Here is a 16,859-nt window from a genome sequence, read left to right on the forward strand (position 1 = left end):
ACCTATAGCATCTATAGACCCACCTGTACAGTGTAAATTAAAGGAAAGAAGTTTTATCAGCTTATGGCTATGGGAGCTAATGTGTCATTAATATCTAAGAACAATTGACCCCTGTCCTGGCCTCTGCAATTAACTTCTACATCCCTAGAAGGAGTAGGAACAGCTCAAAGTGTTCAAAACAGTGCTGAGACTTTACCCTGTCTCAGACTGGTCATGTACTTTTCAACCTTACATTGCAAATATGTTAATCTATGGGGTGGAGATTTACTTACAGCATGGGATATCAGACTTACAAATGAAACTATTGACAAACCAGGATTTAAAATGTTAAAAAAAAAAGGGGGGGATATCAGAGCAGAAAAGGCTTAGGAATGTCCATACAAGGAAACCCTGATCCTATATCAATAACTGGAGAAAGAAATGAAAAAGGGCTAAGTTGTCAGGATTTCTGATGGGGGTCATTGGTATTTCTCTTCCACACACTGCTTTGCTGTTAGAGTGGCTGACTGACAAACCTATATGGGTGGTTCAATATCCTCTATCACAGGAGAAACTGATTCAACTCCATCAGTTAGTAGAAGAGCAATCGGAAGCAGGAAATATGGAAGAGTCAGCCCTTGAAATTCACCAGTATTTGTGATTCCAAAACAGTCAGGTAAATGGCGATTGCTACATGATTTGAGAGCTATTAATGCACAGATTAAACCAATGTGTGCATTATAGCAGGGTCTGCCATCACCGGCAGCCATTCTAAGAGACTGGCCTCTCATGGTGGTAGACCTTGGGGATTTTTTTTTTTCTATACTATTGCACGAGAAGGATAAACCTCAATTTGTTTTCTCTGTGCCTTCTATTAATCCTTGATTTGCTTTCTCTATGCCGTCTGTTAATCAGAAAGAGCCTGTCTCTCATTATCAGTGGAAAGTTTTCAGTAGATTTACTAACGTGGAGATGAGGGTATGCTTGTGTTTTTAAAGGAGATGGACAAACCATGTGGATACCCTCAAGGTGTGTGTGACCATGGAGGGGAGACTGGGATTCCAACCATGGGCCTGGTTCTCCCAATGGAAGCCATGAGCCAGCTGAATCTGAATGCGAAGATGGCATGAGGACCGACTGGAGTCACACTGGCATCAATCTCCATAACATAGGGACAGATCTTATTCAATTAATTCAAACACAGAAAGGGGGAGATGTTGGAGGCCGAAAGAATGAGTGTTGTGATCAACTCAGTATACCACTGGAGTAAACAGCAAAGTGTTCTCATTAAAGTAGGTTGTTGACAAACTGACAAACTGCGTCTGCTGCCAAGAAGGAATGCTGAGGGCAGTCACACCCCAGGCACAAATGTTTCTTGTGATTAGGCACATTTGAAGCCTGTTTGCAATAATGTGAACCTGTGATCAATCAAGCAGCTGACCAATCATTAGCTCCTCCTCCCTGCTCTTTCTACCCAATAAATATGAAGGGCTGTGGAAGCTCAGGGCCTTTGTTAACTAGAAGAAAGGAGCCCTCTGACCCCTTCTTTAAAACAGATTTATTTTGCCTTTGTTTTCATTTCTGTGTTCGTCCCCCTTCATTCAGTCCTGTAGTAACTGTGAAAGGAACATGGAGCAGAAATGGATGAAGGAGAGAAATTGAGGGGGAGTTGGCTTATGGGTTTGCCTCCTATTGTTGTGCCTGTACATCAATGTTGCGTCCTTGAGGAAGGAAAGAGCACAAATGAGCATGGGGTGAAGGAGGAACGTAAATCCTTGGGCTCCCCTACTCTCTCATCACCTACATCCAGAATTCAGAGCCTTTTCTTATTATCATACATCAGGCATTGCTTGGCCACCGTTAACTTTAATATTGGGTGTCCCCTTGCCAAAGGAAATTTAGGAAGATATACGTGGCTCTGCCCAGAGAAACCTCTTTATTGTGGCTCTGAAGATCCTCTTTGAGTCCTTCAAAAGAAGGAAGGATTGGAGTATCAGCGGTAGGAAACTGAAATCCAGTCCCATCTCCAATTACAACAGGCTCCAGATGAGTCCGAGAGTTCTCGACACTCATTTCTCCTCCATTCTCCATTTCCTACTCCATCATCTCCATCTTCTCCATCATCCCCATCTTCATCATCATCTCCATCTCCATCATCATCTCCATCTTCATCTCCATCTTCATCTCCATCTCCACCATCATCTCCATCTCCATCTCCGTCATCATCTATCATCTCCAATCTCCATCTCCGAAGTTACGCCCACTTCCTCTAAGTTTGGCGCCATGGGAACTACACTGCCCAGAAGCCGCCGCGCCCGGAGCCGCGATGCTTGGCCAATGAAAAGAGGCCTGACCGAACGTGCGTCGCGCACTGGGCGGGACTTCCGGCGTCTCCTCTGGGCGGACAGTTTCGCTGCTGTCAGGAGAACTCAGCCTGGTGGAAGCTGATTGTGCGCTGAGGCAACCAGCGCGGTGGCTCGGCGTTCTGTTCTCACCGCTCAGAGGCGGGTCTGAGGCTCGGTGGCGGCGCCCAGGGTGACCCGGGCCCTCTCCTCGGTTGTTGCCTCCCCGCCCGCTCTACCCACAGGCTCGGATGGCGGGGGCCGCGCTAAGGGACCCCGCTCAGGTGAGCGCCGCGTCCTCCCGGCCTCCCCCGAATCCTAAAGCCCTGTGAGGGCCGCCTGCTCAGGTCCCCGGGTGCAGAACTGTGGGGCGTTCGTGGGCGGGGTCCCGTTTCTGACACGCAGTGTGATGGGGTGGGAATGGAGGGCATGGGGTCCGGCACGCAAAGGTGTGAGGCGCACTCAGCGAGTCCCGAACTTGAGGCCTCCTGGTGTCCGTAGTAGGCAGCTTGGGAAGGGACGAGTCGCGTGTGGAGCGACGGCCCGAGGAGCTGCGCTTTCATCCTGAGGGCGCCACAGTGGCCGCGGAGGGCTGGAGACAGAAGAGTGACACGATCTGTTTCTCTAAGTTTGCCAAAGGCCTCTCAAGGCAAAACAGACTGGGATGGGGGTGAGGCGGGTGAAGACAGACATGTGAGTAGGTAAATTCAGTAGATTAGTGGAGAGTCTACTGGGACTGGGCCATAGAGGCGGGGAAGTGATCAGATCTTGGATGGATTTCAAAAACTGAACAGGCGGAAATTCCTGTTGCATCACATGTGACTATGAAAGAAAGTAGGGAATGAAGAGCCATTCTGGATTTTTATTTGTATTTTTGTTTGTTCCTGAATATCAGGAAGGATGGAGATGGGGAAGGCTGTGCAGGGAGTAGGTTTTGGGCATGGTTTCCTGAGAAGTCCCAGAGTGGAGGTATCGTGTCCACATGGGCAGCTGGAAGGCCTGGGGCTCCTATTTAGGAGGGAGAATCTTAAGGTTTTCTTTCAGATGGTCCCTGAGGTGAGGGAAGGGAGAAATGGGCCTGTAGGCCGGGGCAGCCTCTACAGCCTGGGGTTTTGCGGTCTAAAGTGGTTCTGTCTGGTGCCTGCAGGAATGGAGGGTTATAGAGTATGAAGACCCAGGACTGGATGGAGACTGCAGTGTTGGGTAGTATATAGGTTTGCCACTCTAGGCTCAGCAGTTCCTCATGTCCAGTCCGTATGAAGAAAAGGAAAGGTCAGCCAGGCTGGTGGAGCAGCCCCTTTGGTGCCTAAGTTTCCCTAGCCATCAGCACAGGAGGGATGATCAACTGCTCCAGTAGAAGGGCTCTCAGCAGGATTGCCTTCAGGGGAGTATATAGCAGGCAGCCAGGTTGCCAAAAGGAAACCCACATTTTCTTTCTTTCTCTTTCCTTCTTTCCTTCTTTCTTTCTTTCCTTTCTTTCTTTCCTCTTTCCTTTCTTTCTTTCTTCTTTCTCAGAATTCTGCCGTTTTGATCTGCCCACCTCAGCCTCCCAAAGTTGGGATTACAGGCTTGAGCCACTGTGCCCAGGCAGAAACCCATATTTTTAAAACCTGCCAGTTTATTTGCACTGAAAATGTTGACAGAGGCATTAATTATGTGTACAGTAGGAGTTGATACTTAGTCCTAGACACATAAGAATGAGTTTGATACAAACAATAGTCCTATTGAGTGAATACCATTATTATTGCTGTGTTGCAGATGGCAACACCAAGGCACAGGGAAGTTGAGCATTTTTCCAAGGGCACACAACAGGTAAGAGGCATCACTAAGAACCAAAGCCCAGATTATAGATACTCAGGCACACCTGACTCCAGGCTAGATGAGGGGGCTTGGATGATCCTTTGGCAACGTCACTGTCTGGTTCTCATTGCCTTGATTTTCCATAGGTTCTTGTGACTGCAGAGTTATTTACATACCATGAGGAGGTAAATGGAGGATTTCTCAGGTCCTCACCCTGCTCAACTCCTACCTACATGGTCTTCAGAATCGTAGTGTCTTGAGACTCCTTGCTTGCTATTATCCCTACCCTTCCATTTGAGTTCCCTGGAAAACAGTTGTACAGTCAGGGTCCTGAGTCCAGACTATATATTATTATTATTTATTTATTTATTTTTGAAGTGGAATTTAGCTCTTTTTTTTTTTTTTTTTTTTTTTTTTTTTTTTTTTTTTTTTTTTTGAGACAGAGTCTCGCTTAGTCGCCCAGGCTGGAGTGCAATGGCGCGATCTCGGCTCACTGCAAGCTCCGCCTCCCGGGTTCACGCCATTCTCCTGCCTCAGCCTCCCGAGTAGCTGGGACTACAGGCGCCCGCCGCCTCGCCCGGCTAATTTTTTGCATTTTTAGTAGAGACGGGGTTTCACCGTGTTAGCCAGGATGGTCTCGATCTCCTGACCTCGTGATCCGCCCGCCTCGGCCTCCCAAAGTGCTGGGATTACAGGCGTGAGCCACCGCGCCTGGCCTGGAATTTAGCTCTTGTTGCCCAGACTAGAGTGCAATGGCGTGATCTCGGCTCATTGCAACTTCCGCCTCTTGAATTCAAGCGATTTTCCTGTCTGAGCCTCCTGAGTAGCTGGGATTACAGGCACATGCTGTCATACCTGGCTAATTTTGTATTTTTAGTAGAGACGGGGTTTCTCCATGTTGGTCAGGCTGGTCTCGAACTCCCGATCTCAGGTTATCTGCATGCCTCTGCCTCCCAAACTGCTGGGATTTTAGGCATGAGCCACCACACCTGGCACAGATAATATGTTATATGGAGAGGTTCTCATTTCTGGCAACCAATGACAGGAGGTTTAGAAGGCATAGTGATCAACATGAGAAAATACATGGATTTAAGTTTGAGCTGGAAATGCTTAGGCAACCTTAGATCTCCATTATGTCTGGCGGAAGCATCAGCAGGTATAAGGCAGACCTGAAGTGGTTGGCTGAGGACCTGGGCCTCTATTCTTGTATTTTTGTTTGTTTGTTTATTCCTGAATATCAGGAAGGATGGAAATGGGGAAGGCTATGCAGGGATTATGGCCCAGTCTTTTTTTTTTTTTTTTTTTTTTTTTGAGACGGAGTCTCACACTGTCGCCCAGGCTGGAATGCAGTGGCGCAATCTCGACTCCCTGCAAGCTCTGCCTCCTGGGTTCAGGCCATTCTCCTGCCTCAGCCTCCGGAGTAGCTGGGACTACAGGCACCCACCACCACGCCTGGCTAATTTTCTTTTTTGTATTTTTAGTAGAGATGAGGTTTCACCGTGTTAACCAGGATGGTCTCGGATCTCCTGACCTCGTGCTCTGCCTGCCTCGGCCTCCCAAAGTGCTGGGATTACAGGTGTGAGCCACCGCGCCCGGCCTGGAGTCTGTGTTTTTTAAGTAGATATGAGCAGATTTTCTAAAGTGTAGGGTAAGAGAAAGAGGTTAATGGTAAGAGTAGTTTTCAGTGGGAATAATTAAGTTAGGTTTTGGCCATGTTGATATGAGATGTTCCAGAGACCCTTGAGTGGATTCATTGGGCACCAGGATAGAGAAGTCTGGAATTCAGGTGAAGGGTTCAGATTGGAAATACACACTATACAGTTGGTGTTTGCACCAAATGGGGTAGTGGAGCAGATTTAGGAGGGAGCGTCTTGAGGTCCTATTGGTAATGCCTTTAGGTAATAAGGGAGAATAGGGGCAAAGAACTGATTCTCTTGCTTGGATACCTGGATGGGAGTGGTAGGCTTCACAAGGACATGAGGGAGAATGGTGGCCATGGGGAAGGGGATGTAGTGGTGAGGAGGGTCTGGTTGGTGACCAAAGTTCCTGTGGGGGTAAACATGAGATGGACATGAAGATGAAGCTATAATGACGTAAGATGACAGGAAGGCAGGCACTGCTGCTTATTCATCCAACTGTGGGATCACAAGGCTTTTGTTCTTACCTGGGACCTGGGGAGCTTCTCAGGCTGCTGGATTAGCTCAAGATCAAATGAGGTCATCTGGGAGAATTGCTGGGCCTGGTTTGGGAGACTTGGGCTTCTTTTTTTTAATTTTAATTTTTATTTATTTATTATTATTTTTTTTGAGATGGAATTTCACTCTTGTTGCCCAGGCTAGAGTGCAATGGCAAGATCTTGGCTCACAGCAACCTCCGCCTCCCGGGTTCAAGCTGTTCTCCTGCCTCAGCCTCCCGAGTACCTGGGATTACAGGCATGTGCCAACATGCCCAGCTAATTGTGTATTTTTTGTGGAGATGGGGTTTCTCCATGTTGGTCAGGCTGGTCTCGAACTCCTGACCTCAGGTGATCCACCTGCCTCGGCCTCTGAAAGTGGTGGGATTACAGGCGTGAGCCACCACACCCGGCCTGGCCTGCGATTCTAATGAGAGTCAGAGGAAGGCTGACATTGGGAAGGGACAGCTTCTCAACACAGATATGGAAGAGTGCCAAAGGAGTCCAAATATGTGTGCAATTCCAAGTAGCTGAAGGTGAAGCAACAAAACGAGCCAGGTAGGGAGGCCTTCAAAGTGAGGCTGAGGGTTGCCCCTGGCAGTCAGTGCCATTGGAGGTCTAGGATGGGATGGTGTTCTGATTGCATTTGGTAAGTGCCCTCTGGATGCCATGTGTAGACTAGAATGTAGTGACACTAGGGGATGTACATAAGGTGGTATAGGGGGCAGTGGTTGTGGTATAGAGTATGTGTACATTCTAATGAGTATAAACAGATGTCCCCAGGGACCTTGTATTGGGGACTTCAGGGAGAACACTACACAAATTTGATTGTATTTGGTAAACAATCTTGGAATCCAAGGTCAGTTGTCTGACAAGAGAAGAGTAGGAGTCTGCATACCATGCCCAGAGCTGAAATGGACTATATCTGCCTACCTGCCTGTGCTTGCTTAGTGGGAACATGAGGAGAGAGTGGGCATCAGTGGTTCTGGGGCAGGGTCTCTCCTTTGAGATGGGGATTGAGGAAGAGGGTGAGCAGGGGTGGATGTTTAGGGGGATGCCTAAATTCCCCAGTAAGGAGGCCACAGATAAACTCAACTCTCTCCATCTTAGCAGGGCTGTGTGACCTTTGAGGACGTGGCTGTCTACTTCTCCCAGGAGGAATGGAGATTGCTTGATGAGACTCAGAGGCTCCTCTACCGCAATGTGATGCTGGAGAACTTTTCACTTCTGGCCTCTCTGGGTAAGTTTCTCACAGCCCACCCCAGCATCCTGGGCTGGGCTCATCTCTTCCTCCTTTTCCTAGTGACAGGTCTGTTCTTCCCAAAGCTGAATTGTGGGCACTCATTCCTTCTCCAGTATCCTGAAGTAGCTATTGTAATTGGCCTGTGCTGTGTATACTACCATCTTCTCTCCCCGAGCTGCCCCAGAGCTGTGCAGGAAAGAGTTTGGGGGTCACGAGTCTTGCAGTCAACTTGATGGAACTTAACCCTGGTGGCCTCTCTGTGGCCTGGTGACACTGTGCAGATCTGTGGTAATTCTATTCCCCTACGTTCTGCCTGCCTCCTCCAGCCAACATACCTGGGTGTCTGTCTGTGCCAGCAATTGAGTCGCCAATGTGATTGCTGTTTGACATGTTTGTTCCTGTAAGACCCTCCTCCAAGGTTCTTTCTGTACTATGTTGTTTTCTTTCCTGTGGTCCATGATGGGATAGGTCATTCTGGCTCAGTGCTGCCACTCACCTGTTGTTTTCCTTAGGACTTGCATCTTCCAAGACCCATGAAATCACCCAGCTGGAGTCATGGGAGGAGCCCTTCATGCCTGCTTGGGAAGTTATGACTTCAGCCTTACCAAAAGGTACTTGGTGGGTGGAGCTCAGGGAGGTATGAACTCGGGGATGGGTTCATATCATACCAGGAGTCTTTGCAGTGGGCCCAGATATTTTGATACCAAGGCAAGGGGTCATCGCTGATTTCTATCTTTTCTTCCTCAGTCACCCATTTATATCTATTCTGATATTTGACCCAGGGCCATTCCCCACCTCTCTGTCCTCCATGTTTCACCCAATCCTCAGCAGCACCTTTCAGCAGTGGCTTTCACTGAATGTATGGTGAGGTAGGAGCTTATCCTTGCATAGCGCTTGGACACCAACTATTTCTTTCCAGTTGGTTTTTTTTTTTTTTGAGACGGAGTCTCACTCTGTTGCCCAGGTTGGAGTGCAGTGGCTTGATCTTGGCTCACTGCAAGCTCCTCCTATCAAGTTCATGCCATTTTCCTGCCTCAGCCTCCTGAGTAGCTGGGACTACTGCCACCATGCCTGGCTAATTTTTTGTATTTTTAGTAGAGACTGGGTTTCACCATGTTAGCCTGAATGGTCTCGATCTCCTGACCTTATGATCCACCTGCCTTGACCTCCCAAAATGCTGGGATTACAGGCATGAGTCACCGCGCCCATCTTGCAGTTGATTTTTTCTGGACCTGGACATAACCTTCTGTGCCATGTTCCTGTGTCTCCAGCAGCCAAAGTCCTGTGGAAAGCCATTTGCAGTGGATTTTGTTTGGGACTCTGCCTCTCCTCCCTGTGCTACACCCCATCCTTGCATCTTTGGTGCTCATGAGGCCTCCCCAAATCCGTGATCTAGCCAGGTTCAGCACTGCACAGCAGGCCCTTCCCCACCAAGCGCTAGCCCCCTCATTCTGCCAGCAGTCCCAGGCACTAATTACTGGGTGTGTCAAACACATTTGTGAGAGTGCTGCCTCCTCACACCAAAGACTACGTTTACTTCATCAACATTTCTCTTCTTTCAGGTTGTTGGCATGGAGCCGAGGCCGAGGAGGCCCCTGAGCAGAGTGCTTCTGTAGGACTGTGCAGTTCAAACGTTCAGCAACACCAGAAGCACTATGGAGAGAAACCCTTAAAAAGACAAGAGGGCAGGGTCCCAGTTTTGAGGAGTTGCAGAGTCCACCTGTCAGAGAAGTCCTTGCAAAGCAGAGAAGTTGGGAAGGACCTCCTGACCAGCTCAGGTGTTCTCAAGCACCAGATGACTCACACGGGAGAGAAGTCACATAGGAGCTCCAAAAGTAGGGAGGCCTTTCATGCTGGAAAAAGGTATTACAAATGCAGTGAATGTGGGAAAGACTTTGGTCAGAAATATTTACTTGTTCAGCACCAGAGACTACACACTGGGGAAAAGCCTTATGAATGCAGTGAATGTGGGAAGTTATTTAGCCATAAGTCCAACCTTTTTATACACCAAATAGTTCACACTGGAGAAAGGCCTTATGGGTGTAGTGACTGTGGAAAATCCTTTAGCCGTAATGCTGACCTCATTCAACATCAGAGAGTTCACACTGGAGAAAAGCCTTTTACATGCAGTGAATGTGGAAAAGCTTTCAGGCATAATTCCACACTTGTTCAGCATCACAGAATCCACACTGGAGTAAGGCCTTATGAGTGCAGTGAATGTGGAAAATTGTTTAGTTTCAACTCCAGCCTCATGAAACATCAGAGAGTTCACACTGGAGAAAGACCTTATAAGTGCAGTGAATGTGGAAAATTCTATAGCCACAAGTCCAGCCTTATCAATCATTGGCGTGTTCACACTGGAGAAAGGCCTTATGAGTGCAGCGAATGTGGGAAGTTTTTTAGCCAAAGTTCAAGCCTCATGCAACATCGAAAAGTTCACACTGGAGAAAAGCCTTTTAAGTGCAATGAATGTGGGAGATTCTTTAGTGAGAATTCCAGCCTGGTTAAACATCAGAGGGTTCACACTGGAGCAAAGCCTTATGAGTGCAGGGAATGTGGGAAATTTTTTCGCCACAGCTCCAGTCTTGTTAAACATCGAAGGATTCACACTGGAGAAATACAGTGATTGTGGGAAATCCTTCAGCCAGCATTTCAACCTCATTCAACACCAGAAAGTTCACAGGGGAAAAAAGTCTTGAAGGTAACAAATGGAAATCCATTAGCTACACTTCTAAACTCATTCAACACTGGACAGACAGTTCACAGAGTGGACAATGTAGTGAATATGGAGAAAGGCCTCAGCCAAAGGCCTAACCTTATTCAACACCAGAAAGTTTAGACTGGAGAAAGGCCTTAGACTGTCACTGATTCAATATGATTCACCTTGCCAGGCACGGTGACTCACACCTGTTAATCTTACCACTTTGGGAGGCTGAAGCAGGCGGATCACAAGGTCAGAACATCGAGACCATCCTGGTTAACACGATGAAACCCTGTCTCTGCTAAAAATACAAAAAATTACCAGGCGTGGTGGCAGGCACCCATAGTCCTAGCTACTCAGGAGGCTGAGGCAGGAGAATGACGTGAACCCAGGAGGTGGAATTTGCAGTGAGCCGAGATCGCACCACTGCACTCCAGCGTGGGTGACAGAGCGAGACTCCGTCTCAAAAAAAGAAAAACAGAAAACAAAAACCAGGTGTGGTGGCAGGCACCTGTAGTCCCAGCTACTTAGGAGGCTGAGGCAGGAGATTCACTTGAACCTGGGAGGCAGAGATTGCATGGAGCCAAGATCACGCCACTGCACTCCAGCCTGGGTGACCGAGCGAGACTTCGTCTCAAACAAACAAATAAACAAAAAACCCAGAAACTCTGAGGATAATCTTTATGAGGGAGCTGGCAATTGAATGTCATTCATCTAAATATGCACACTGGAGGCAGGATGAGAATTCCTGACAGATTGTCCTTCCTGAGAAGATAGCCCTCTGCCTTGGAGCTCCAGAGAGAGGGAGCCCTGTATTCTTGGCTGCAGCAGTCGAATGGAGTTTTTATCTCGCTGAGTTTGGAGTTGGGGGAGGAAAGGAGTGGTCTTGGTTCAGATGTGACTGACTTTTGCTGTTCTTATGAATGTTAGATCTTCTTTAATAAATATTTATTTGCCGTACACCCTTGTGACCATTTCCAGAGACTGAATTGTGTTTTTATAATTTTCACCCTTTTGGCTGTGTAACAGGGCTGCAAAGCTCTTCAGTTATTCTGTAAGTGGATCCAAATGTTTGAAATTTTAGTTGCCAAATTGTGTTCTAAATGGTTAGCATTTCATATTTCCTCCTGGAATATATTAGGTTTTCCATTTCTTCACATTACTGACAGTTTATATATATGGAAATCATAGGCCATTCATTTTAGCCATTTTACTAAATATGCAGTAGTATTTCATTGTAGTTCTTAATTTGTGTTTTTCCAATGACTTAGTTTTCAGCTTTTTTTAATGTGGTTATTTGTCACTCATATATCTTCGTTAGTAAAATGTCTGTTGGTATTTTTTGCCTGTTTTTTAAAACATTTGGTTGGTTGCAAGTTCTTAACATTTCTGAAGACAAATTCCTTATTTGATATAAGCGTTGGGAATATTTTTTCATTGTCTGTGGCTTTTGTTTTCTTTTTTAAAATTTAGAGGCGCGGTCTTGCTATGTTACATAGACTAGTCTCTTAACTCCTGGCCTCAAGTGGTCATCCTGCCTCAGACTCCCAAAGTGCCAGGGTACAGGCATGAGCCACCATGCTTGACCTTGTTTTCAGTTCTTAACAGTATCTTTCCTAAAGCAGATTGTCTTAATTTTATGAAGCCCAGTTTATCCATTTGTTATTTTATTCAATATGCATTTGGTGTTATATTCTCATACTATACCATATCTTTGCCTATAAATAAAACCCTTACATGAGTATGCTACTGTAGTCTTAAGAATCTTTTTAAATAACCAACTTCTGAAATATTTGTAGGTTTAACCTACAAAAAAAGAATTCAATTTATGTAGATAAAGAATTCAATTTAAATAGATAATGTGTACATACTCCCTATCTTTTGTGAGATATCCTAGCAAGCAGTGGCATTCCAGTAGCTTTGAGCATATTTAATGCCCAGTTATTGGTTTGTATAATTTTTTAATAAAGGGAACCAGAACTCCTTAGAGAAGAGGCTGTTTTCTGATTGTGGCAGAAAAGGTACAACATGAGTCGAGGAAATACTGCATTGGAAAGTAAAGGATGCTCACAGAATAATGTTGATGTATTAGCTTTCTATTGCTGTCCTGACAAATCACCACAAACCTACAGTTTAAACAATACAAATATATTATCTTACAGTTCTTTAGGTCATAAGTATAATAGAGACATCACTGGGTTAAAATCAAAGTGTTGTCATGATTGTGTTCCTTTCTAGAGTTTCACGGAGAATCTGTTTCTTGCTTATTTTGAGTAGTTAGCATATTTAAGTTCTTTGTGGTTGTAGGACTGAGGTTCCTTTTTCTTGATGGCATCAACTGAGGGTCATTCCTAAAACATGTAAGAACTTTTATGAAATATTAAAGGAAGAAATCGTACCAATTATATACAGACTCTTCCAAAAACAGAAAGGTTCAAACACTTCTGAACTATATGAAAGTTAGCATTAACAGGACACCAAAGAGACAATGACATTAAACAAAACTAGACCAATCACCACATGAATATAGACAGAGCCTTAACAAAATTTTATCAAATTGAGGCACTCGTCCTTTAAATCGCCTCACTGGGGTCTCTTCCAAGCATACTTCTCTTTCTTTCTTGTTGTAAAGCCTTTTTAAATAAACTTGCACTCATGCTAAAACAAAACAAAAAGACATTTAGCAAATTGAATCCCTCCATATACAAACAATAATAAATCATAACCTGGTGAGGTTTATCAAGAATACAAGTTTGATCCAATAGTTTAAACTCTCTTAGTGTAATCTATGTTAACAGACTAAAATAAAAATCTCAAAAATGTAATAAAAGCATTTTACAAAATTCAAAACTAGGTTATGATAAACTCTGCAAACTAGAACAAGACAGTGATTTTCTCCACCTATTGCTGCACATCTATGAAAAACAGCTAACAGCACATTTGACATATATGTGATCAAATATTTGATAAGCTGATTTTCCCCAACATTAGGAATAACACAAATGTCAACATTCATCATTTCCCATTAAAAAAAATTTTTTTTTATTATACATGTTCTAGGGTACATGTGCACAAAGTGCAGGTTTGTTACATATGTATACATGTGCAATGTTGGTGTGCTGCACCCATCAACTCATCATTTACATCAGGTATAACTCCCAATGCCATGCCTCCCCCCTCCCCCCTCCCCACAATAGGCCCCGGTGTGATGTTCCCCTTCCCGTGTCCAAGTGATCTCATTGTTCAATTCCCACCTATGAGTGAGAACATGCAGTGTTTGGTTTTCTGTTCTTGCAATAGTTTGCTGAGAATGATAGTTTCCAGCTACATCCATGTCCCTACAAAGGACACGAACTCATCCTTTTTTATGGCTGCATAGTATTCCATGGTGTATATGTGCCACATTTTCTTAATCCAGTCTGTCACTGATGGACATTTGGGTTGATTCCAAGTCTTTGCTATTGTGAATAGTGCCGCAATAAACATACGTGTGCATGTGTCTTTATAGCAGCATGATTTATAATCCTTTGGGTATATACCCAGTAATGGGATGGCTGGGTCATATGGTATTTCTAGTTCTAGATCCTTGAGGAATCACCATACTGTTTTCCACAATGGTTGAACTAGTTTACAATCCCACCAACAGTGTAAAAGTGTTCCTATTTCTCCACATCCTCTCCAGCACCTGTTGTTTCCTGACTTTTTAATGATTGCCATTCTAACTGGTGTGAGATAGTATCTCATTGTGGTTTTGATTTGCATTTCTCTGATGGCCAGTGATGAGCACTTTTTCATGTGTCTGTTGGCTGTATGAATGTCTTTTGAGAAATGTCTGTTCATATCCTTTGCCCACTTTTTGATGGGATTGTTTGTTTTTTTCTTATAAATTTGTTTGAGTTCTTTGTAGGTTCTGAATATTAGCCCTTTGTCAGATGAGTAGATTGCAAAAATTTTCTCCCATTCTGTAGGTTGCCTGTTCACTCTGATGGTAGTTTCTTTTGCTGTGCAGAAGCTCTTTAGTTTAATTAGATCCCATTTGTCAATTTTGGCTTTTGTTGCCGTTGCTTTTGGTGTTTTAGACATGAAGTCCTTGCCCATGCCTATGTCCTGAATGGTATTACGTAGGTTTTCTTCTAGGGTTTTAATGGTATTAGGTCTAATATTTAAGTCTCTAATCCATCGTGAATTAATTTTCATATAAGGAGTAAGGAAGGGATCCAGTTTCAGCTTTCTACTTATGGCTAGCCAATTTTCCCAGCACCATTTATTAAATAGGGAATCCTTTCCCCATTTCTTGTCTTTGTCAGCTTTGTCAAAGATCAGATGGCTGTAGATGTGTGGTATTATTTCTGAGGGCTCTGTTCTGTTCCATTGGTCTATATCTCTGTTTTGGTACCAGTACCATGCTGTTTTGGTTACTGTAGCCTTGTAGTATAGTTTGAAGTCAGGTAGCGTGATGCCTCCAACTTTGTTCTTTTGACTTAGGATTGTCTTGGCAGTGCGGGCTCTTTTTTGGTTCCATATGAACTTTAAAGCAGTTTTTTCCAATTCTGTGAAGAAAGTCATTGGTAGCTTGATGGGGATGGCATTGAATCTATAAATTACCTTGGGCAGTTTCACAATATTGATTCTTCCTATCCATGAGCATGGTATGTTCTTCCACTTGTTCGTGTCCTCTTTTATTTCGGCTCACTGCAAGCTCCACCTCCCGGGTTCATGCCATTCTCCTGCCTCAGCCTCCCGAGTAGTTGGGACTACAGGCACCCGCCACCATGCCCAGCTAATTTTGTTTTGTATTTTTTAGTAGAGGCGGGGTTTCACGGTGTTAGCCAGGATGGCCTCGATCTCCTGACCTCGTGATCCGCCCACTTCGGCCTCCCAAAGTGCTGGGATTACAGGCGTGAGCCACCGCGCCCGGCCAGATTTCTTTTTAAAAATAAATGAAAGCGATATTTAAGTATATGTGAACTTTTAGAAAAACACAAGTAAGAATAAATGTGACAAAGGTTGAATGAAGTAAGATTTATTTATTTGTTTGTTTATTTTTGAGACAGAGTCTCCCTCTGTTGCCCAGGCTGGAGTACAGTGGCGCTCTCTCGGCTCACTGCAAGCTCTGCCTCCCCGGTTCACGCCATTCTCCTGCCTCAGCCTCCCAAGTAGCTGGGACTACAGGTGCCCACCACAACACCCGGCTAATTTTTTGTATTTTTAGTAGAGACGGGGTTTCACCGTGTTAGCCAGGATGGTCTCGATCTCCTGACCTTGTGATCTGCCCGCATCGGCCTCCCAAAGTGCTGGGATTACAGGTGTGAGCCACCGCGCCCAGCCCTCATTCATTTATTTTTTTGAGATGGAGTCTCACTCTGTTGCTCAGGCAGAAGTGCATTGGCACCATCTCTGCTCACTAAAACCTCCGCTTCCCAGGTAGAAGTGATTATCCTGCTTCAGACTCCCGAGTAACTGGGATTACAGGTGCATGGCACCACGCCCGGCTAATTTTTGTATTTTTAGTAGACAAGGTTTCACCATGTTGGCCAGGCTGGTGCTGAGCTCCCAATCTCAAGGAATCTGCCAGCCTTGGCCTCCCAAAGTGCTGGGATTGAATTAAGTAAGATTTAAGGGCTCGTAAATTTGCTATAAAAAGTAACGGTATTGACATTTCATAATACAGATTCTAATTACAGAAGTTATATAGATAAATACAAGGAACTTGCACAATTCACCAGGAATTTTCACGTATTAAAATATAAAATGAAAATGCTATAAGTAAACAAGAATATGATGAATGTACTAGCAGAAAATAGAACTTTCAACAAAGAGCTTTTTTTCTCTTTTGAATTTGGTCATTTGTGTAAAACAAACTGAGGAAAACATTTTGTAAATATTAGAAACTTAAAGCCAGCCATTAGAAAGTAATAATGCTTTTCCTGGAAAGATTAACTAATAAACAATCTATAAAATTTAAGGTATTATTAACTAAACAAACTTTTAAATTAAATATTTTTTAAAATAATTTTTTTTTTTTTTTTTTTTTAATGAGACGGAGTCTCACTCTGTTGCCCAGGCTGGAGTGCAGTGGCCGGATCTCAGCTCACTGCAAGCTCCGCCTCCCGGGTTCCCGCCATTCTCCTGCCTCAGCCTCCCGAGTAGCTGGGACTACAGGCGCCCGCCACCTCGCCCGGCTAGTTTTTTGTATTTTTTAGTAGAGAAGGGGTTTCACCGTGTTAGCCAGGATGGTCTCGATCTTCTGACCTTGTAATCCGCCCGTCTCGGCCTCCCAAAGTGCTGGGATTACAGGCTTGAGCCACCGTGCCCGGCCTAAAAATAATTTTTAATGTCAACTGATATTTTAATCCAGATTGAACTAGCTCATGGATTTGTCAGTTTCTTTAAACAAATGCTCAGATTTCTCAGTCTGTCCTAAGAGTGCACCTACAAACTTCCTTTCTAGATTCATATTCTGCTACTCTACTATCTCTCTACATTCCAAACACATACAATTTCTTCCAACTCCTTAAGGCCGTATGGGATCATTCTAGGTGATTTTCCCTCTGTCAGAGAGAATTGGACCCAATTATGTTTCAAAATATGTATTTTTAAAAATGTTCCATGTATCCTCAT

The 16,859-nt window shown here is 44.7% G+C and overlaps 1 protein-coding gene across 1 annotated transcript; it reads left to right on the top strand.

Annotated features, from left to right (window-relative positions):
* Positions 1-2,262: 2,262 nt before the first annotated feature.
* On the top strand, positions 2,263-11,200 carry LOC126941696 (zinc finger protein 773-like). The gene is given in 10 exon segments (XM_050768362.1): positions 2,263-2,338; positions 2,567-2,605; positions 2,669-2,725; positions 2,823-2,927; positions 3,469-3,485; positions 4,080-4,133; positions 7,405-7,534; positions 8,050-8,148; positions 9,100-10,150; positions 10,152-11,200. Coding segments are annotated over 10 exon segments (1,713 nt in total). The 3' UTR covers positions 10,237-11,200.
* The last annotated feature ends 5,659 nt before the right edge of the window (positions 11,201-16,859 follow it).

The sequence above is a fragment of the Macaca thibetana genome, chromosome 19 (assembly GCF_024542745.1).
Source record: "Macaca thibetana thibetana isolate TM-01 chromosome 19, ASM2454274v1, whole genome shotgun sequence".
NCBI lineage: Eukaryota > Metazoa > Chordata > Mammalia > Primates > Cercopithecidae > Macaca > Macaca thibetana.